Here is a 24843-nt window from a genome sequence, read left to right on the forward strand (position 1 = left end):
TACTATCATCAGCATTTAACTCATTTAATCAAAAAATTTTCAAACCTTCCCAGCTGGTGTGACTCAGTGGATTGAGTGCTGGCCTGTGAGCCAGAGGGTCACTGTTTCAATTCCTCATCAGGGCATCTGCCTGAGTTGCAGGCCGGGCCAGGTCCCCGGTGGGAGGGCACGCTGGAGACAAGCATACATTGATGTTTCTCTCCCTCTCCCCCCCCAAAGATAAAATACAAAATTTTCAAACCTACAAATGGATATTGACTAGTGAAACTAGACATGTTGTCATTCAATATTTTAAATGTGTTAAAAAGTATTTGTAACTTTTACCAATGAGATTATTGAAGTGACGTGTGAGTAAAATTTGAGTGAAAACCATTTCAGAAACCGTTAGAAGTCACAAACTTTATAAACTTATGGCACCAACCCAATCAAATAAGATCTACTTAAATTATTTATAATTAAACATTAAAATAACCATTTAACTCTTAAGAATAAAGCTAAAAAATTCCATTACCATTCTAATAAAAGTCTTTTCACTTACAGAAAACTTTCATTAGAACAGAATGACTTTTGGGGAGATAGCTTATTAATAAATATTAAGAGAAACTTGGATACTTAATAAGTGAATAAAAATATTCTTTAAAATACACATATTCATGTTTTGAGTTATACTACAATCAGGAATGTCCAAAATACACATTACTTTACTGAATTTAGAATATTTTTTCACCTTTCTGTAAATTCAAGAGGCAATTACAATCTTCTGGCTTCCGTCATTGCTATCAGATGTCAAGTGTGAATCTTTTGTAGGTTATTCATCTGTTTGTATCCAACTACTTCTGTAATACTTTTTTATCTTTCATTTTCTAGTTTCATTTTCATGTCTAGGTGGGTAATTCTTCTTGTTTGTGGTTTATTGAACATCCTTATTGAAATCTTTGTAAAGAATCCCAAATCTGTTGATTAGCCATTCTGGAAAATTCTTAGTACTTCTCTTTTAATTTTGATTTTGACCATTCTCTCTCTTCTGGAACTTCAGTAACACATTTTCACCCTACACTTTGTAGCTCTTAATCCTCAATTTATTATTCTCTTAGTATCTTCAAGCTCCAATCTGGATTTCTCCAACAATTCAATTCTCTCTTCAGCACTGTCTCATCCGTTATTAACCTATTTCAAACCTAATTCTAATTTTTGAAGTCTTTGCAGCTGTTTTTACTATAGGTGATTCCTTGTATTTTCAGTTTTTAACGATTGAACTCTTCCTTGGAAAAACACTTGTGTAAATTCTTCTATGCCTTAGGATGAAGATGTATTCAAGAAAGTGTCTGAGTAAGCGTATTAGGTACCTAGGATCAAAATTCAGATTGAGTCCACCTCACCTTCATGGTTCAAATTCTTTTTGAACCGCTCATGTATTTATTTGAATGGCAAATCCACCCAAGGGTCAACTTAATGTTGTGACATTTCAGGATTTCCCCATTCCAATCGCTCTGTTCAGGATCACAGCAACTTTCCTCAGTCTCCTGAAGTTAGGAAGGCAGCATGCATTTATTTCTGGTTACTGTCACCCTGAATACTGTCTGCACACAACTTTAAATGGTCAGGGCACTATCTTGGGCAAACCTTGGGCTTTGACTTTTGCTGCCTGGGCTTCTAGAATCATTCAAAATTTCAGCTTAAGTTCTCTCAGTTTGCCAAAAGCTCTCAAAAAGTTAGGGTACTCTGCTTATCTTCCAGTTTTATGTTGTTTTGTGTTTGTTTTCCAATTAGGTTTTCTCTTAGTAATTCTTCCCAATGCTTTTAAGATGTCTGGCCACCCTAGTTGGTTTCAATGATAGCTGATGTGAATAACTGAGCTTGCCTCGTTATAAAAACCTTAATATATTAACATCTGACTTTCCAAAAATTGTATGCAAACTATCTTAAAAAGCAACTAAAAACTTTAAAACCCAATATTCATTGAAACCCTAAATTTCCAAAGGTAAAAAATGTTATGTAATTCCATTAATCAAATATATTTCCTGTGTATTTTACAGCATTCCCAAGTAAGTGTAAAGTTTACCTTTCATGTTTGCTCTATTTAAGTAAATAAAGTTTGGGGAAAGTCACAAGAAAATGAAAAATGATAAATAATATTCCCAATCAGGGCATGTACCTTGTTTGTGGGCCAGGTCCCCAGTAGGGGGCGTGTGACAGGCAACCACACATTGATGTTTCTTTCCCTCTCTCCCTCCTTTCCCCTCTAAAAATAAATAAATAAATAAATAAATAATAAGAGATTAAAAAATAAATCTGTAGCCTGAGGTTTAAAGTAGAAATTTATATATTTCAATATCTAGATGTCTTAATGAATGTCCACTCACAAATCTGATGTTGACATTGTACACATATACATTAGTCGAAGTTGTGAAAGAGGTGGGGAAGAGATAGAATATTTATGCTTTACTAATTTGACAAACAATGTTATCAAAATTCAAGTTTTTATTTCTTATATATACAAATGTTTCAGCAGTTTTACTCCAACATATGTGGTTAAAGGTTTATCATAACCAAGCAGGCCATATATCTTCTGTATTAGGCTTTTAAGTTTTATCTCAGAGCATTTTGGAATCACAAGCAAACATTTTTTTAAAGTACTTCCATATGCTAGGTAAATTAGAAACATGCTTTATATTGGGCAATTCCTCAAAAACATTTCTCTTGTTTCACACATTAATTTAAATATATATATGTATTTTTTTACTCCTTATGCAAGGATGTTTATTGACTTTGGAGAAAGGGAGACACAACATTAATATGAGAGAAAAATATTGATGAGTTGCCTCCATATTCACTGACTGAAATCAAACTTGCACCCTTTAGGTGTACGGGATGACGCTCTAGCATCAATTCTAAATGAACAATTTAGAACAAATGAACAATTCTAAATATAGCCTTAGCTGATGTGGCTCAGTGGATTGAGTACTGTGCTGTGAACTGAAGAATCTCTGGTTCAATTCCCAGTCAGGGCACTCACCTAGTTTGCAGGCTAGGTCCCCACTAGGGGTTGCACGTGAGGCAACCACTCATTGATGTTTCTATCCCTCTCTTCCTCCATTCCCCCCTCCCTAAAAATAAGTAAATTTCTTTTTAAAAAGGGTAACTTTAAATAAAAATTAAAGTTATTCTAAGGTACTCAAATATGTGGAGGTATTAGACCTATTTTTTGTATTTTTAGGAAAACTTTTAAACATATAAATTGATATCATACGCTTAAATCTTAGAAATTAAAATTCAAGTTGAATATCCAATCAATTCAACTTTATTGCCACTGTGGATTTTTCATACAACAATGTTTAGAAGACCAGTATAATGCCAAACATTGTTCTGGGTTCCTACAACATACAATTTGCAGATGACAACCCCTAAGCACTGTAAACTTTTTTTTTTTTAAGATTTTATTTATTTATCTTTAGAGGGGAAGGGAAGGAGAGAGGGAGAGAAACATCAATGTATCGTTAGTTGCCTTTTGTGGGTCCCCTGCTGGGAATTGGCCTGCAGGGAACCGGCCTGCAACCCAGGTATGTGCCCTGACTGGGAATCAAACTGCAATTGTCTGGTTTGCAGGCCCACGCTCAATCCACTGAGCTACACCAGCCAGGGCTAGCACTGTAAACTCTTTACTGTATTATGAGATGGTACTATGGGTGAAAAAATAAAGTTTTAAGGTACTGGAAATATAAGTACAAATTTTAAACAGGATAGCCATTGCTGATTTCACTGCGAAGATAACACTTTTATAAAAATTTGAAGAAACCAAAGGATTTTGCCAGTCAGTAACCTGGACAATTTCTTTTTTTAAAGATTTCATTCATTCATTCATTTTAGTGAGAGGGGAAGGGAGGGAGAAAGAGAGGGAGAGAAACATCATGGTTGCCTCTTGCATTCCCCCAACTGAAGACTTGGCCCACCCCAGGCACATGCCCTGACTGGGGACTCAAACTGGCAACCTTCAGTTTGCAGGTTGAAATTCAATCCACTATGACACCAGCCAGGACTGGACAAATTTCTTTACAGAACACAAAATTAACGTGAAGAAAAACCTCGAAGTGGCTATGAGTCTAGAATGTTTAAGAACGCCTGCATGTCTGAAGAATGGACTACTATGTGAACTACCATGAAGACAGCAAGCACAAAGTGTTATATACTTAAGCTGGTATCTAATTTACTTCTTACACTCATTTCCTAGTTATTGAAGTTTAAATAACCTATGTGTAGTTATTACTAATAAATAATTATTAAACATATTAAAATGTTAGACATTAGAAGGATATTGTATTTTGCTGTGTATAATGCACACTTTTTCTGCCCAATTTTTTTAGGAAAAAATAAGGATGTGTGTTATACATGGGTAGTGCCTGAAATACCTTGTATCTGGTTCTTGTGTTCTGTAATTATTTGTTACACAAAATTTCTTGTATCACAGTATGTTCAAAAACAAAGGCTAAAATTCCTTTATAATACAAAAAACAAGTATCTACATATAAATATGTTAAAAATTAAAATAATTTTCCCCTGAAAGTTTAGACCAAAAACATAGGTGCACATTATACATGGCAAAATATAGGTAAATTCACTTAAAATGTATTGTTTTCTACTATATCCAATTTCTACTTGAAATAGAAAGATGCTTATTTTAATGCTGAAGATTCCAGAAAGGTAGCCAAACCAAATCAAGAACCAAAACTCACTAAGTTAGTGATTAATACCATTATAATCCTCAAGTACTCTTACTGCTATGAAAACAATGTAGTCTATGTAAATACTATTTTTTAAAATATATACAATAAATCACTATCATATTGATACAATGCTTATACTTACTTCATTACTTATCTAACATATTGCCATAAACAATACTCCCTCACTAATAAATTTTTGGACTTTACAAAATTTTGAAAAAACAATTACAGGCTTAGAATCTTTTACCAATCTTTTGTTAATCAGACGTTTGAAAACCAATTCTTGTGCCTTCATTTTTCTTAATTTTAGTCTGTCTTTAACAATTCTAATAACATTCACAAGCCACCAAATTAGTTTCAGGGTTTTGTTCATAACTAAGTTTCGATCTTTGATAGACTTCAAGTATTTTAAAATCTTGGTTCTCAATTCCATGTCCCTTTTAGTGTAATTTCCACATTTACATATCCATTTAATGAAATGATCCCCCTCACCAAGGCTCCATTTTTTCATCAATACAATTCAACTAGTGAAGGCAGATCATTTTTTTCTGTGTATGAATCAATCTGGAAATGGTGTTACTGTACACTAGCAATGTGGCACCCTAAGACTGACATGTAATACAGATTTTACTCATGGTTAAAATTTTTCTAGGAATCAAATTGTTTGAAGAACCTGTTCAAATTTTATCTCTACATAAAAAAATAAGTAATTCCTCGTTTAGAAAAAGCTGTCTCCCCCCAAATAAATACACTGGTTAATTACTGTAACATTTTCCTCAAACTATGTAAAGACTATTAAAAGGAATAAAAGGTCCTAGAGCTTCTTAATTCTGTTTCTTGACTCAAATTTAAAATAAAAATTAATGAAACAAAAAAGAATTTCTTACCAACATTAAATTTTTCTCGTTAAGGACACTTCCACTCAGTTAATTTCTAAATTAATGTAGGCATTTGAGTTAAAACAAGGGCCCCAAATTATAAATATTTCAATGTAAGATTTTCCTAGAACAGCTGTGGCTGGTGTGGCTTTAATGGATTGAGTGCCAGCCTGTAAATCAAAGGGTTGTCAATTCAATTTTTAGATATGGCACATGCCTGGGTTGTGGGTCAGTCCCCAAAAGGGGGGGCACATGAGAGGCAACCACACATTGATGTTTATCTCCCTTTCTGCCTCCCTTAACCTCTCTATAAAAATAATTTTTTAAAGATTTTTGAGAGCAAAACTACATATTATTTTAGCCACTATAAAATTTCAGATGTTTATGCCCTTTCTCTAGTTCTTTTCCTAACAACTTAAGCTACAATTCCAGATTAACTAACAAAATTTTTTTCCTGTAAAAAAATTTCATGGTAATAGTCACAAGTCAACCATTCAAAATACTAAGAACTAGCAGCAAAATTCAACCTAAGAACTATCGGGTTGTTCAACACCTCAAAGCACTCTTTGTCATTTATTAAGGATTTGGCAAATGTTTTCTATCAAGCATAGGTATTTGCTCTATCACAGCACCTACCACCTGGTATTATAATTGTCTCCATAACAAACTGTAAACTTGTTCAATGAGGTTTCTATAGCAGATAAGTGTCTAGCATACATTTACTCAGTAGATACTTCGAAATTACCCATCTTTCTCTGATGAAGAAAGAACCTGAAACAAGACTTCATGTAGTTTTTCCATAGAGCCACATAAAACCCATGTCAATACAGAGATGGTGCAGGCCTTGGAAATTACCAGATGACTTTGAGAATCTATAAATTCAACTGTAAATTGCATCACTGAAAAAAGTGTAACTCTTTGGGCAATTTTATTTCAACAGAATCCAAGCAAATACAGATTGGGGCAAAAGTATGCTTATCGTTTTAAGTACACAAGAATTTCTTAGAAAAACAAACACACACCTTTTTTTAAACCTCACCCAAAGGCATTTATTTTCCCCTTGGTGTTTAGAGAGAGGAGGGACAGAGAAACATCAATGAGAGAGAGAAGCTCTTGGCTGCCTCCCATACATGCCAGGACCAGGTATCCAACCCACAACCTCTGGTTATGAATGATGCTCCAACACAGCCACACTGGCTAGGGTGGATGTTTATTTTTTGTATTATTTATTAAATTATTTTATTATATTCCATATGAACTGTAAACCTACTTTTGCCCCACACTGTATGCCAATAGGCTTCTGTTTAAGTCATTTCACTAAACATCCACTGCTTCGGGGTACTTTCAAGGACTCCACAAACAAAATCACTTGCCAAAGGGCTTGTTAGCAAAATTCTGCACATTTTAATATGGAGAATCTCCTTAATGCTAAATTAAAATACAGCTTGTACCTTTCTTCCTGTCCTAAAATGTATAATAAGCACCGCTTTACACTAAATTTCTAGTTCGATTCTGGGAAATTTAGAATTGCAAAACTGTTTTATAGGTAAATAATTTGGACATAAAAAATTTATTTATAACAACTGAGTAGTATTAGGAGGCTGCATGAAGGCAGTTCAGTTTTCAGCAACAAGATATGCTCAAAAAGTATCTCTTGAATATCTACCTCTGAGTCACAAAATACAAATAACTGAGACTGTTCATCCAGTTTCAATAAATGTGGTTCTCTCATTAACTATGAGTGAAGATCCTCCTTCAAAACCTTTTTAAAAATTTTATTTGCCTTGGCTGCTGTGGCTCAGTGAATTGAGCACTGGCCTGTGGACTAGAAAGGTTGCCGGTTCAATTCCCAGTCAGGGCATATGCCTGTTACAGGCAAGCTTACCATTTGGGGGCATGACAGACAACCGAAGGCTGCTTCTCTCCCCTTCTCCCTCCTTTCCTCTTTCTAAAAATAAATAAAATCTTTCACATTAATTTTAAAAGATTTTATTTATGTACTCATTCATCGTTAGAGAACAGGAGGGAGAGAAAGAGAGAAACATCGATCATTTACCTCTCATATGTGCCCTGACAGGGAATCATACCAGTGACCCTTCTCTTTGCAGGATGATATCCAATCAACTGAGCCACACTGGTCATGGCCAAAACTTTTTTAGAGAGCTAAATACTGTGGCTCCTGACTTCAATCCTTCATTTATTCACTAAGTTTTGTTTCACAACATCAAACATTTTAAAGATGTCCCCCCACTCAAAGCCAAAATTCACAATATAGTCTATCAGAAAACTTATCTTGCAAAACTTCAATGTAAAGTATGAAAAGTCTTTAGCTAGCAGATATTCAAAGGCTAACATACTTTACCTGTATTCTTTCTTTAAAGAAAATATTATTTACTTATACAGAGAAGGGAAAGGAAGGAGAAAGAGGAGAGAAACATTACTGTGTGGTTGTCTCCTGCGAGCCCTACTGAGGACCTAGCCTGCCAATCAGGCATGTGCCCTGACTGGGAATCGAACCAATGACCCTTTGGTTCACAGCTCATGCTCTAGCCACAGAGCTACACCAGCCAGGGCTTTACACATATTCTTAATTCTGGTTTTGATTTAAGAAAATTCCATTCTAATAAAACTCCTAATTGCTAAACCAGAAACAGAAAGCAAAGTTTATTCTTCTCACACTGACTGTAAATAAGCATTTGGAGTTGTAACGAATGAGTTCTTAAAAGTCCAGAATTACTAAACTTTCTGCTTGTGTTCAGAATTCCTGCTAGTCCAAGTATACACAACTTAAGAGTTTTTAAAAACTGTGGTGGGTAAAACAACAATAACGAAGTATAATTTTAGAGCTAAGATTTTATACAAACCATAAAATGAAGTTGCACAGAAATTAATGTACCATGTCATCTTCTAAAAGATCTGTAGAAATTTTATATGGCTGAATAGCTAAATGTTTTTTTAAAATGTAACCCAAAATCCTAGTAGTTAAATAATACGAGAAATTCTTGAGCAAAGAAAAAAGGAGTCAGTTATGAACCTACTCTAGTTATTTCTTTAATATACTTTATTTTCGGTTCTTTAGGTTAGTTAGTATAGTGGTTAGTGACTAGGAGCTTAGACCCAGGGAATGGAATACCAGAGTATAAAGCTCCCACCTTTCCAATTTACTTCCCAGTAGCTTAATCTTTAATTTTGTAGCTCTTAGGAGAGCTATGTAAGTCCTCTAAATCTCAGAAAAGCTGAACATCAAAAGAAAACGAGGGAAAACAGATACCTACCTCGAAAGGTAAAGGTGATAACCAGATATTTCATATATGGTACTAAACACAGTACTGATAATAAAGGCCAAGTAAATTTTGGTTATTACTGCAGAGGCAAGTAATCAGAATTCAGAGAAAAGTACTATCAACAACACAGGTGAAAATCAACAATGGGTTTTTTAAATGTAGATTTTGTGCTTTTTACTTCTAAAACTCTACTGTAGAATATACTTTACCTTCAAAAATGCCTCCCTCACACTTTTCCTTATATGATGTTCATTTCACACAGTACAATTTTCCATAAAATTCAGTAGTTTTGTAGATCTACATCTAAAATGTAACATAACTGACAAACACTTTTAAGAACTCCAGTATGGTTAGTTCTGGGAATGTTTTGGGTAATATCTAAAAGTTTTATTACAAATATATTTAAATTCAGAATAAGTTGTATGTTAGTAGTAAAAATATTAAAAATTCCCACCCTGTTGCTTATATTATGGCAGTTTAAATAAAACTCTTGTCTGGAACAGTTAATAAAACTTTGATTTATGTCACAATTTATAGATCACTGCAAACAACATTTAAATTCTTATTTTCTTATTTCAGTTGGAAGGGGGTGAAAGAAACAACAAAATCTGTGTAGTAAACTGATATACAGAAGGCACAGCACAAAAAAGACTATTAGGAGAACACAAACAAATTCAAATGATTTCATTGATTACAAACACAGGGAAGTTTAGAAATACATCTGGGACAGTTAGAAAAAGGTAAACATGAGCTGGATACTAAACTGTATTAGGACACTGCTGTTCCTTTCCAGTATGATATTATGGTTATGCAAGGCAATGTTATTTATACAAAAATGGATAAAGCAAGCACGGCAAAACTTAGTAAATCATGGTAGAAGGTGCATAGGTACGTATGATAATATTCATACTTCTCTTTTGGTTTTAAAGTTTTCCTAACAGCGACCCTACCTGGTGTGGCTCAGTGGATTGAGCACTGGCCTGTGAACCAAAAGGTTACCTTTTTCTATTCCCAATCAGGGCACATGCCCTGGGTTGCAGGCCAGGTCCCCAGCTGGGGCAAGCACAAGGCAACTTGATGTTTCCCTCTCTTTATGCCCTCCCTTCTCCTCTCTGAAAATAAACAAAACTTCTAAAGAAAATTTTTTTCATTGCAGGGGAGGGGAGAAGACAGAGGTTAAATGACTTCCCTAAGGTCACAGGAATTCTATGGAAGTAGAAAATCATAGGTCCCCACATCCAGATTGTGTCACCTATTCCTCCATACTATCCTTTATAGAGTGATCTACAAATTCCCTGCATTTCAAAAATAAGAGTAACAATTCTTTAAATATATCTTTTTACACTACAAAAAATGATCAGGCCAGTTTCAAAAACACAGGTAATGGGTAGAATTCAGACACTGCACTCGAGACACGTGGCAAGTAACCACCCCACTATATAAAAACTAAATCAGACACTTACACAGTTCTTTTGATTTGGAGTGTGTGCAAATCTCAAGTATTCTGTGAACTTGGGAAACTCAAATTGACCATTTAATAGCCTACTTTTTATGAAAAATACTATTTTTATGGTTTATGCAATGTAGTATTAACACAAAAATTATTTTCTGCCCTGACCCATATGAATTAGTTGGTTAGTGTCATCCACAAAACCAACAGTCGCTGGTTCGATTCCCTCTCAGAACACATGCCTTGGGTTGTGGACCAGTCCCCGGTTAGGGCATGTGCTGTGCAAGAAGCAACCAATCGATGTTTCCTCTCCATCTCTTTCTCCCTCCATACCCCTCTATCTAAAAATTAGTAAGTGTTTTGGAAAAAAAATTTTTTTCTAATTTATAGCATTTCAATGTATACCTCAAACAAGAAATTATTTTTGTACTACTTTAAAAATATAGCATTTGCAAACACAGTCCAACATTGAGGTGATCTATTTGACTTTCTAATGTCTTTTAAACCCAAAGATCCCAAGGTTTCTAAAAAAACAAATTCTTACTTGAAATATACTGTTTGGTCAACTAAATAAAGACATATTTATTTGCCATAGCTTATAATGGTTCTTGCAAAAATATTAAATAAGTTTCTAGATAACCTTATGAGTAAGGTAGCAATGTTTTCAATCTTTGTCATAGAATTTATGACAAATGTAAAGACATTTGATACAGTATATGGTTTTGTATTTGGAAAACTTGATACAACTATAACTCACTGAAATCTTGTAAGTCATCTTTGCTTACTACACTGATTAGTAAGTTGTTCAAAAGAATGGGGACAGAAAGAGGAGCTAATATTTAAAATAGTTTTCAAGTACAATACACTTGAAGTTTGAGTTATCAATAGAATATTTACTCAACAATCAACTGAAAACACTTCTCAGGAAAATATCAATATTCAGGCAAGTACCATTAATAGATTAAAATAGGGTGGAAAGTTACTGAAAGATAAATGATTTTGATAAAGTATCTCCTCATTAGTACTTTTTTAAAATTCTGAGAGCATATTATTAAAGGTGGGGACAGGGAAACAAAGGAAGGTCCAGCACGTAAGGAGCAACAGAAGCAAGCCAAACTGTGACTGCCTTAGCTCACTGCAAAGTCAGAGAAAAGGGGAGGGGGCTCAGAGACAGGGTCAGGGGACTAGCCTGGGATGAAATGCTGCTGCCCATTGCTCTGGCCCCGTGGGGGCCCGCCCTTAAGTCTAGGACATGCAGCCTGAGAGGGAAGAAAGGCTTGGGTGTGCTTATGCTCCCAGGCAGAGTGCGTCTCCTCGTTATTTTTATTATTTAAAAAAAAAAATCACACAGTCGAAAATCTCAACAATGTCATCCCATTAAGTTGTAAATGAACATCACGTACCTCATGGTGAGATACAAAGGACACCCAACCATTTGTACCTTTTCAATTAAAATGCAAGTAACCTGAATCTAGTATCAGACAAATTAAGGTTTAAGCCAACATCAAAGAAGACCAAAGAGAATGACAACTACATGTAATGGCCTTAGATTGCTATGAAGAAGATTACTAGAATAATGAAAAGAACAGACTGCAGGTTAAAGTTCTATTTATGTTGTTTCCTGAATTTTGTAAGTACTTATGTACGAGAATACCTTTATTATTAGAAAATACACAAGTGTTAAAAAGTCACAAATGTATACAACCTGATCTTCTATGGTTCAGGAAAAAAGAATAAAGCATAGGCTAAATGTTTAAAACTAGCCAATGAGGGTGAAGTGTATATGGGAGTTCTCTGTATCATTCTCACAACATTTCTCTAAGTTTAACAAAATACTTTCAAAATAAAAAACAGTAAATGTATAGAAATTGTTTTATAATAAAAATGTTTGTATAACCTGTAGTGAACCCACTACATAGCACTAAATCATGTGATCCCCAGAGACTGACATAGAATGTGAATCTTCAACTCTAAACAGTGATAATCTCAATACTGTTTCAAGAAACACAAAATTTTGAGAGTCATTTATTACACAGTAGTTAAAACTGATAATAAAAAAAAGGTGGACAAGGGAATTAAATGTACAAAAGCAGGTACCAAATTTTTGTTGACAATCTTTTCCAACTACATGTAAGCTCCCTCCTATCACATGAAGTCTATACTTTCACAAGATATTTCATTAATTTCATTTTTGACATTTACATTTTATAAAATTAACATACTACTCAAGTACTTATAGGAATATCATTGAGCTTAAATTCTTAATTATATGGGTAAGTTAAACTCCCTTGAAGGTAGACATTAACTGGAAATAATGAAGTTACTATTTTTTAAAGTTATTTTAAAACTACCACTACACTGAGGATAAAAAAATTTTAATTAAGGGAACATGAGTTAAAATGGTGATAAACACAATCATCTATGTAGGGAAAATTTCAAAAATGGATAAAACCTTGACTACACAAATAGCTAAAAATAATGACTGGCTCTTTGGGAGAACACTTCATTCCTTGCCTCCCAAAGGGGACTCAAGTACTGATTCAATAAATGTATGTTAGCCAATAATCTGAAATTATGTGACATTCACACTGAAAAACTGGCTCAAGGGCAGCTGCAGTTACTCCTCAGCCTACATGGCCCTCTCCTAACACATGGGCCTTCCTCACAACTTGTCTGAGTTTGGTACTTAGTCATTATACAGGGTGGGACAAAATTAGGTTTACAGTTATTAGTACATGAGTTTTTTATTATGTACTAATTAGTATACTATTTTTTAACTGATTATTGTACTTTCCATATGAACAGCTGTAAATCTACTCCTGTCCCAGCCTGTATTGTTTACAGGGCCAAAAAATTGCCTCAAACCCAAGAATAAAATGAGGAAGTAAAAAGCGGTCCCAGTTGACCCCCAGCAGATGCTACCACACTGTTGAGAATACTCTCAGGCACACAGTGCACATCAATTAGAATATTTGATTACATACTACTGATAAATCGCAACATGGTGTATTCAAAAGAATTGGCTGGGAGACTAATCACTTTTATAGTCCAGACAAATTTAGGGAGTATTTTTCAAAGTATGAAATATTCTCAAGCAGAATAAACAGAGTGGGAACGGGAAAGCGGGAGATTTGAATGCTGCCCTCTAAAGCCTCAGTTCTGAAACTGACTGCCACAAACACATAACAACAGATTCCATGTGTCCATTCTTTGGAGACCCAGTCAGCAATTTGGTATGCTGTATGCAAACCTTGTATACAAATGCTTCCTAGGCGATCCTAAAAGTATAGTTTGTAAACTCTGGGTTTACTGGACAAGGATCTCTTAATTTATTTTACTCACGTATAAAACAAGAGGGCTAAATGAATTCATTTTATCTCCCACCTTTAAATTTCTGATTTAAACTTAATGCTCACCTTGGCTTTAAATGTGATACTTGCACATTCAGTTTGTTGAGTAGAAGAAATTTCAAGAAATCATCATGAAATGGTCAACACTTTTTCCCTCCAACTTCCATTACAAAAAGTTACAGAAATTGTCACCATAAAGGACCATTTCCCTTGTTTACTATGTGACGTGATCGATGTTAAATACACATCAATCATTTTGTAATATATACACACATCAAATCATTATACTGTATACCTTAAATTTATACAATGTTGTATGTCAATTGTATCTCAATAAAACTAGCAAAGACTAACCATTTCTCATATAGTAATCTTTAGACAAAGACATACAATAATGTTATCTGTACATGCCAGAGTAAAAATCTTGCATTAAAGAATAAAATTATAATTGAAAATGTTCTGTCACTTAAACAATAGTATTAGAAAGATTAAAAACATCTTTGGGACTTTACCTTTGGACTTTTGCACATTTCAAATTATTATTCCAAAATGACATTTCAATACTGTCTTTGACATGAAGATCCTTTGTTTTTATAACTATGACTTAGTATTTCCAAAGAAAATACTTCTCTCTGGAAGTCTCCTAGCATACAAAATCTTAAAACTTACCCCAGGTTATGCTTTCCTGAGACTTAAATCTGTTCAGTTTCTCAACAAGTTGTATTCAAAGCAAGCGTTCATAATTTTGGTGGCATGGCTGTGTACTCTGAATTATGTAAATGAAAAAATTTTGTCTTTAAATGATTACACCATTATACTATTTGTTTTCTGTTACCAAAGTTAAGAGCAAAACTGTTTAGTAATAAAAATTAAAATATAAAAAGTAGAGAGGAACAAGTATAAAGGACACAGGGACAATAACTAAGGGGGTGGAAAGGGGAGGGAGGTGGGGAGCATGGGGCAGGGTGGGATGGGAGAAATAAACAGAAAACTGTACTTGAAAAATAACTAAATTAAAAAAAAAGTAGACTACTTAAAGCAAATAAATGCAGCCTTGCCACATTTAGAAGTACAGCTGTTAACAGATATCGTTGTTATTTTAGACATCGTCATTTCTTGGAAGTGCCTTGAACCAAACTCACTCACAAGGAAGAACTGTTTGCAAGTTGAAAGCACACACTAAACAAAACTAAAAAACAAAAAACCCCACAATGAACCCACTGGAAAACAGTCCAGCTTTTGACTAGGTATCTTTTTGTTTAAGTCAATTAATTGCCACCCGGTTCCCTTACGCTCAAGTAAAACCAAGTGCAGATGCAGAGCACCCTTAAACTTTTTTGTTAGGATTACAGTATTTTTAGGACTGTAAGACACACAACCACCCCCCAATTTGGAAGGAAAATGGGAGTGCATCTTATAGTCCAAATGTAGCTTTACATTTATATTGGTGAAATATGTTACTAAATATTTTACCATATTTTTTGCTTCAAAAAGTTTTTCTCTTCCTCCTCTAAAATCTAGGTGCATCTTATGGTCCAAAAAATATGGTAGTTTTACACCCAAATATGTAAGTTTATACTGTATTTTTATGAAGGGCTTTTTATGTGTTTTTGTTTATTCATTGATGGCACACTGAAGCACATCTTTAATGGCTCTTGGGACAGGCATAAGGGGTAATATAACAAGCCTTATTAGAAACAATGCACAGTAATTAAAAAAAACTATTAGGTATTATACACCAAGTATGTTATTCCATAAATGTTCAAGAGATTTAGGCTAAAACATTACCCACAGGAGAACTGGAAATTACATGATCAAGCAGCTCCCCCTTTTTTCAAAACAAATTTTAGAATGTATGTACTTTTTATTAAAATCTGCTTAGAGATGCCTTTTCCACATTTCCAGAATATACTGTAACTCTTACTACTCAAACAAAAATAGAATACAAGAAAATGGATTTAAAAAGATGACCATAGCCCTGGCTGGTGTAGCTCAGTGGATTGAGCGTGGGCATGCGAACTAGGGGATCACAGTTCGGTTCCCAGGTGGGGCACATGCCTGGGTTGCAGGCCAGTTCCCAGCAGGGGATGAATGAGAGGCAACCATGTATTATTAGTGGTGGCAAAGACTGTAATTTTGCTTTATCAAGTTAAGAAAGATAAAGGCAATCAGGTTGACTAATACAAAGTTTTGCTTAAAAAAATAAATGCCTTGGCTGGTGTGGCTCAGTGGACTGAGTGCCAGCCGGTGAATCAAAGGGTTGTCAGTTTGATTCCCAGTCTAGAGCACATGCCTGGGTTGTGGACCAGGTCCTCAGTTAGGGGGACTCTTTTGCCCTTCCTTTATTTTATTTAAAAAAATAAAATCTTGGATTCAGCACAGGCCTGCGAACCAGATGATCGCGGTTCGATTCCCAGTCAGGGCACATGCCTGGGTTGCAGGCCGGTTCCCAGCAGGGGATGCACGAAAGGCAACCATACACTGATGTTTCTCTCCCTCTCTCCTTCCCCTCTAAAGATAAATAAGTAAATAAAATCTTTAAAAAAAAAACCCACACACACAACAGTTTCATATCTTCTCTAAGAATATTTTTAAAAATTTTTTAAATAAATAAAATCTTTTAAAAATTGTTATCTAAATTAATTATATCCTTTTGCAAATACTTTTATTTATGCAATGCCTTGGGTGAAGAGAAAGGCTCTCGAGGAAAAACAAGTGTAGACCATGTTAGAAATGACAACACCTCAACATCTATGCTGCAACAGAAGGGGAAATTGAAATTGGTAAGACATTAAAATAAAACTGCAAGTAGATACTGCCTTTGTTTTTAAAATAGTATGTTATTATTCAAAGCATTTCAGATATTTAATCACCCAGTTCTGTGTTTGTAAATAATTCCTATTTTCTTTTACACCCCTACACTACATTATCACATGCATTTAAGAAACTGCAGAGCATATTGTGTTTTAGAGTACAATGTGAATAATCACACGGACATGGACCGACATTTATTACAAACAGGAAAGAGCAGAGCTTTAGGAAAATAGTACAATTAAAAAAAAAAGATTGCAAGCTGAATAGAAAAAAACAATCTATATGATAATGCAATTTTATCTGCCTTTTAAAAAATCACATTGCCCAACATATACAAAACAATACAGTTTAAACCACTATTTAGAGGCATTAAAACAGTAAAGACAGTAGAAATTTATTTCAATTTAGATTACTCATGTTCCATCCTGAGTTCACTTCCACTTTCCAAGAAGAAAGGTATTTTTAAGTCATTTTTCCCAAGTAGAAATGTTATTTTGAAAAAATTGAAAATGTACACTTTACAACCCATTATGTAAGAAAAGTATTCCTGTTTTTAAAGTTGTTAAAAGAAAGAGCAATCAATTCTCTATATGTTTATTAAAGAATTACAGTTTCACAGACAGCAGCATTACCTTCATTTCTTCCTTCAGCTACCAATAAAATGTACCATCCTTTCACAGGGAAATTCCTTATAATTGTGGCCCAATTCAAAACAAACTGCTAACAATAAGATATTGTACTTTACATGCTGTCTACTGACTACTTAGCCACAGGAAGAGCTGGAGTCACAACAGGGGAAAAAAAAAACCACTATATGGCAAAACTATGAATTTTCTCAATTTTGTGATTCTTAGTGATCCTTCTGGCCACTCCACACAGTGGTTCTTTAAAGAGCGTTGATCCCTGACCAGGGTGGCTCACTTGGTTGGGTGTCGTCCACAAAGGAAAAGGTACCCACCTGGTCAGGGCCCACATCGAAGTTGTGGGTTCGGTCCACAGCTGGGGGGCCCGCCAAGAGGCAACAAACAGATCCAGATCAATGTTTGTCTCTTACATCAATGTTTCTCTCCCTTTCTTTCTCCCTCCTTTCCCCTCCCCTCTAAAAACAAACTCTTAAAAAAGAGGGGGGGGAGGCACTGAAACTCTGATAGTATATTCCACTTAATTCTAGTGTTTAAAAACTCATTTCTTAAATATATACTATACTGCAGATTTAAGACATCCACACATCACCTAAATGGCTATAGGTGTATTAAAATGTTTAACTGGCAGCAAAAGTATTTTTAGGTAACAATTACAATTATATAATTTGGTAACTACAGCACTTTAAGAATAATCATATAATTGTTATGATAGCTAAGTCTTGTAAAGTAGCAGGGTTTTGGAATTTAAGAGTAAAGCAGTATCCTTCATGCACCTGAGGCAAAATGTGAGCACCTATATTATCATGAACTGCTTTACAATAGGCATGCTTTCTTCTTTTCTAAGATTTTATTTTATCTATTTTTAGAGAGGGGAAGGGAGGAATACAGGGAAAGAAACATGAATGCAAGAGAGAATCTTCGATCAGTTGCCTCTAGTATGTGCCCCACCCAGGAACCAAAATTGTAATCCAGGCATGTGTCCTGACCGGACTCCAAACCAGAGACCTTTTGCTTTGCATGACAATGCCCAAGCAACTGAGCCACACTGGACAGGGCATAACAGGAATACTTTCTGAGAAATGCATGTTTTGGCAATTTTGTCATTGTGCAAACATCAGAGCTCACTTACACAAACCCAGAGGCACCTAGTCTCTATGGTGTGCCACCACTGTACATGCAGTCTGTCGTACCAAAATGTCATTACATGCCGCATGACTGTAGAGTACATACAATACTCAAGTAATTTGGCTTAATTTTGAAATTATGTACTATCATAAATACAAAGATGTTGGTCCTAAATGCCCTTTCATTAGAATAGAATTTTAGTTCCAACAGTTTCTATGCTTTAGCAAAAGCATAAAAAGTAGGTAATGAATTGAAAATGACATTTTAAAGCTCAAATTTATTCAAGTAGCCAGGTATTTGCTAAATGCTCAGATATCACAAAAACTGAAATACTGGCAATTATTTAAAATATCAGACTAGTGACTGTCAATTTTTTTTTACTATGAATTATTTATAATATGCTCTCACATGCAATTAATATTTCAAATTTAAGCAAGAAACCTCCTTTTTACGTAACTTTGAACTTAGGTAGGATTAACAAGAAATTTCTCTGGGGAAGCAAATTATCGCTTGTCATGAAAGTGTAGTTTCTATTAGAGAAGAACTAAATGTATTTGGACTCATAGAAGTTGGTTTAGTGTAACATATATAAATGAAACATTGTAATTTTCCCACCATAAAGTACTGAGTTACCACAAATGTATCAACAAAACTTTATTTTCTTGAGAGTGCATACAGGATGTTATGCAAACATTGTTAGTACTACCTTTGATGTAAAGACATTCTTATTACTTTAGATTTTAATGTATTATGATAGGTTATGTGCCTTCACCACAAATACTGAAGGCCACACTGGGCAACACGGCCAAAAAAACACTTTAGCCTCTCCCAGGCTAAACTAAGTACAAAATGTGAAAATTTAAAATATAGAATAAATCAGGAAAGAGAAAAACACAGCTCAGGACATGCATTTCTGAAATCAAGATTCAACTTAACATTTTAACTCCTAAACCAGAAATACAAATTTTATAAAATACATAATATATTCTTTAGCACCTTTTCTCAAAAGATGTTTTATACATACATGCATGTTTGTGTATATGTGTCTCAAATAACTACAAACACTACCAACTAAATAAATCAGTTGATGGCTAGCAGCTCCGAAAGTCTGATACTGAGACAACTTTCAACTCCTTGGAATACCATCTTGTCTTAGAATTATTAAAATGCAGTCATATTTTCAATTAGGGAATGAGGGAAACAGACTCCCTGTGTTTATAGAGAATGAATTATCTGATTGCCAATTTCAGTTTAACTTATGCTATAGTAAAACACATGAATAATAACCTAATATTTGAGAAACTTAAGGAAATTTCTAAAACTTGGAAAGTACTATGTCATTATACAAAAACTATTATATGCCAATGACATTCATTTCTCATGGGTTTGCATATAAGCTGTGTTTGTAAAGTCAAACTGGAATGCAGACCAAGTACAGGTGATTCAGGTTCCTTGCTTTAATGAGTATTATAAAGCAGCACTGGCTTCAGCATACTTCAGACAGACCTATTTATTCACTCACCTGGTGAATTTCGTGCCAGTCTACTCTGATGATTAAATATATTAAGGAAAGAAATGGTCCCAAAGGATAAGTGATAAACCATCAGGATATGGTCCTCAGCCAAAACCACAACCAGACTCCACATAAGATACAACCTCTCTCACAAAACATCCAAACACACACACCACATATACAACCACACAAAATATTTAACACACACACATACACACACAATGTTCCTGCTACTGCCCCGTAATTCTTCCCCTCCCAAAGAAATACAATACAAACTATACCACAAATGCAATGAGTACACTGTAGCCTCCGCTTAAAGCTGCTGTTGGCTGAGTCCACTCTGAGGCACACATCACAGGTAACAACACTGTGTTGTGCCAAAGTCTGTTCAATATCACTGATGACTAGAGCCCTTTGAATAGATCCAAAATAGACCCACATATTATCAAATTTCAGCTACAATATAAAATATGACGAGGCTGCAGTGTACTTGATTATGTTGAGAATTTATATTAATTACAAAATATTCAAAATAAGAGTATTTCATAAATTATAAGAATAGGTATTATTTTAAGCTTAATGTGAGTATCAATTATTCTCATCTCACCCCTTCCAACCCATTAATTTATAACCTGAAAAATGATTACTTGGTGCCAATTGTTATCAACATATTAATGCTTTATTATCATCTTGACTGCTAATTCCAGTCTTCAAATATGAACATTACCTTCTAATCATAATTAAGAATGGGATAATTTTTACTCTTTAAAATAAACATGCCTGACTTCAAATATCAAGACAGAAAACAATTTTTAAAAAGTATGGTGTAAATTATGATGACATAGATTTAAGTCACATTAGCTTATTACTGTATAATGTAAACTTTCTCCTAAAGAAAAAATTTTTCTTTAAATTACTGAAGTGCTCATATTTATTGACAAACCATGTATTTTCACAAAATTAAAATCTGAAATAACTTTTCATCTAAATGTTTCATTTCACCAGACATTCAAAATAACCTATGAACTAAGTTAACATTTCTGTATTTGCTTATAATACCAGTAGTTCATATTTTTGTAAGCAGAAATAAAAGAAAAATGAGTTCTAAATAAATGACACAGGAGGCAATAAATTGACACATGACAAGTAAATAAAAGGCTAAAGCACTCCAATACCATTGAAACTGTTTTAATGTTGTTGCAACCGCAAAATGCAACAATCATCAGCTTGTAAAGACCCAAATTTCAAAAATTCATTTTAATTACTCCTTTAAACCTATTTTACAAAATAAAGGCAAAAGACATTCTAAATCCTCCTTGTCCAGCTGTGCTATCTATGTTCCTAACTGGTTTTTACTACTATAGTGTATGCTACAATTCCCATCAGATGCTATATAAGAAAAATAAAAAAAAATATTAACCTCTGCTTCAATGTACAGTTTCCAGAATCTGCCAGAACTGGGGAACTGGGCAACAAGGCGTTCATAAGTCTTCCGTGCTTTGTCTATAGGTTGATTCTAAAATTGAAAACCAATAAACAGCATTTACAATGTTAGGATTATGAGAATATTTACTGCAGAACCAAGTAGTGTGATTGGACCCATAGAGAAGGAAATGTAATCCTATTATCACTAAACCTGTGCCTCTCGAATGAGAATGCTCCAAGCGTCAAGGTCATATGGATTCTCCTCTAATTTCTTTTCGGCTTTCTTCACCTTCTCTGGGACATACTCAGCTGCCTGGGGAGAGAAAGTAACAAACTAAAGTTACTGCTTTAAAAATCTCATGCCTAATTTAATTCAAGCACATTATCACAATATGAGGCATGAAAATGTCCTCTTATAAAAATAAAGGCCTGCATTGTCTGTAATCTATATGTTAAGTCAACTAGATAAAAAAAAAAATCAAGTAATCACACACTTTTAGAAGACCGTTGAGAAGACATTTTTAAATGTAAATAAACCCATCTTTTACATTAAATATTACAGAACAGTAGTTCTCAAACCTTGTGGTCTCAGGACCCTTTTTCTATTCTGAAAAATAAGTGTTTATGCCAAGAAGCTTTTGTTTATGTGGTCTATTTCAATATTTACTGTATTAGAAACTGAAAGATGGATTTGTACATTCATAAGAGGTTAACAATGAAAAAAGGGCAAATAATGCCTTAAATTTATTAAAACAATTTAAACTCACAAATCCTCTAAAAGTCTTAGGAACCCACAGGGTCCTGAGACCAACTTTGAGCAACAGTGCTACAGTGCAATCATCCTGAGCCACAAAGAGAAAGTACAAAATGACATGAAAATTTTATTTTGATGTAAATGTTTTAAAAACACGACTCACAAATTTTATATACATCATAATAAAAAAACCTACAAAATAAATCTGCAATAAAAGAGATTTAAAAGATTGAACTAAAATGTTTATTAGTCATGTGGGTGATAGATGATGGAGGCACGTGACTCCACTCCCCCCCCATTCTTTTAGTATTTTCTAAACCGTTTAATAAGTAGTTTTATTTTTTTCTAAAGATTTTATTTATTCTAAGGGGGAAGAGAGGGAGAGAAACATGAATGTAAGAGAGAAACATTGCTAAGTTGCCTCTTGCAAACATTCCAACCAGGGACAGAACCTACAACCCAGGCCTGTGCGCAAACCACGAATCAAATCAGAGACATATCCCTTTGCAGGACAATGCCTAACCAATGAGCTACATTGGCCAGGGCTGGAAATATAATTTTTTAAAAAGATTTTATTTATTTAGCTTTAGAGAGGAAGGGAAAGAGAAAGGGAGAGAAACAACAATGTATGGTTGCTTTTTCTGCGTCCCCTGCTGGGAACTGGCCTGCAGGGAACTGGCTTGCAACCCAGGCATGTGCCCTGACTGGGAATCGAACCGCGATTTTCTGGTTCGCAGGCCCGCACTCAATCCACTGAGCTAACACCAGCCAGGTTGGAAATATAATTTTAAAAGTAGCTAATATGTGATGCAAGAACCCATGTCTGATGCATGAACATATGTCATTGGTAATACTACTGCTACCACAAAAAGAAAGTGATACACAGTAAGTCAAATAAATGTTAATTTAGATAAAGTTTCATGTTGTCTTTTTGCAAGACTTCCAGAAATCTAGAATAGGTTGCTACACAGTAATATTCAAGAGGAGATAGTTTAATGAAGGACTACTGGCCCCACCCACATCTTAAAACATAAAGTGGCACAGTAGAACAGTTTGGTAATGGTTACAAACCAGTTAGGCTGGTTCAGAAAGAGAATATATGGAAAATTAGCAAATAATAAAGGCGATATTTCAAATCAGCACGGTGGATTACCCAAAGTATGATGTTAGAATGTAACAATCATCATCTATCAGAATAACTGCAAAGCTGGTAGAGAAGAGGAAAAGAGGAATAAATAGTGATGGAAGGAGATCTGATTGGGGTGGTAAATACACAATACAATATACAGACAACAAAACCTATATAATTTTATTAACAAATGTCACCTCAATAAAGTCAACTTAAAAAAAAAAGATCTGTTAAGTCAACTGTGTTAAAATAAAGTTGAATTTCTATTTTCCCCTTTCTGCCAAAATAAAAAATCGGGTAGCTCAAAGACTTAAACATTGAAAGCAAAAACACAAAAAGGTAAAAACATACTATAATTTAGCTCTGCATGGAAAATGCTATTCTTCCAGAGCTTTTGAAAAAAGGAAACTTACTTCCGCCAAGATGGAGGCACAGGTGGAAGCACTGTGCCTTCTCGCACAACCAAGTTTAAAAACAACAAAGCTTTAGCAACAAAAACGCAGCTAAACAACAGAATATTGAACTACATGGAAGTCTGACAACAACGAACTCTTCAGCCAAGCCGGTAAGAGGGGCAGAGCCAGCAGCAGAGTGGGGTGGGGCAGGAAAGATCCACCAGACCCACCAGGATGAACGACCCAGGTGCACCAGCAGCCATGGGCGGATCCCAGGTGTGGAGGAGCAGGCGGACCCACTGAGGGCTGACCCCGGTTACACATTCACGCAGAGATAAACCAGTGAAGGAGTGAGCAAAGATGGACCATGCAGGCCCCAGTGGTGGGAAGCTGCAGAGGGGACCGCCACTGTCCCTCTCTGATCCCGCCCCCACATACCGCATCACAACCCAGCAACCTGGGTGGCCCCGCCCTGGTGGACATCTAAGGCTCTGCTCCTCATATGTAACAGACACAAACAGATAAAACAACTCAGAGCCTCAGAGCCAATAAATCTAAGTGATGAAGAAATAGCCAACTTTCAGATGCACAGTTCAAAACACTGGTGATCAGGATGTTCACAGAACTGGTTGATTTTAGTCACAAATTAGAGGAACATATGAAGGCTAAACTAATTGAAATGAAGGGAAATGCACAGGAAACCAATAGTGATGGAAAGGAAACTGGGACTCAAATCAAAGGAGTGGACCAGAAGGAAGAAAAAAAATGACCAAACAGAAAAAGATGAAGAAACAAGAATTCAAAAAAATAAGGAGAGGCTTAGGAACCTCCAGGACATCTTTAAATGTTCCAACATCCAAATCATAGGGGTACCAGAAGAGGAAGAGAAACAGCCACAAGTGGAAAACTTATTTGAACAAATAATAAAAGAGAACTTCCCCATTCTAGCAAAGGCAACAGACTTCCAGGAAATCCAGGAAGCTCAGAGAGTCCCAAAGAACTTGGACCCAAGAAGGAACACACCAAGGCACATCATCATGACATTAGCCAAGGTTAAAATGAAGGAGAGAATTCTAGAAGCAGCAAGAGATAAGGGGACAGCCACCTACAAAGGACTTCCCATCAGGCTGTCAGCAGATTTCTCAAAAGAGACCTTACAGGCAGGAAGGGGCTGGAAAGAAGTATTCCAAGTCATGAAATCCAAAGACCTACAACCAAGATTGATCTATCCAGCAAAGCTTTCATTTAGAATGGAAGGACAGATAAAGTACTTCTCAGATAAGACCAAATTCAAGGACTTCATCATCACCAAGCCCTTATTATATGAAGTGTTAAAGGGACTTACCTAAGAAAAAGAAGAT

General features: G+C 35.0%; 1 protein-coding gene across 1 annotated transcript in view; it reads right to left on the reverse strand.

The window, feature by feature from the left end:
* Positions 1–24843, reverse strand: part of CSTF3 (cleavage stimulation factor subunit 3) — a 78167-nt gene that overhangs the window by 38639 nt on the left and 14685 nt on the right. Inside the window, exons 2-3 of the mRNA XM_037128259.2 lie at positions 21416–21517; positions 21200–21295 (exon numbers count right to left, since the gene is read on the reverse strand). Coding sequence (XP_036984154.1) covers positions 21200–21295; positions 21416–21517 — 198 coding nt within the window. The remainder of the gene's footprint in view (positions 1–21199; positions 21296–21415; positions 21518–24843) is intronic.

The sequence above is a fragment of the Artibeus jamaicensis genome, unplaced genomic scaffold, assembly GCF_021234435.1.
Source record: "Artibeus jamaicensis isolate MK-2021 breed Jamaican fruit bat unplaced genomic scaffold, CSHL_Jam_final contig_797, whole genome shotgun sequence".
NCBI lineage: Eukaryota > Metazoa > Chordata > Mammalia > Chiroptera > Phyllostomidae > Artibeus > Artibeus jamaicensis.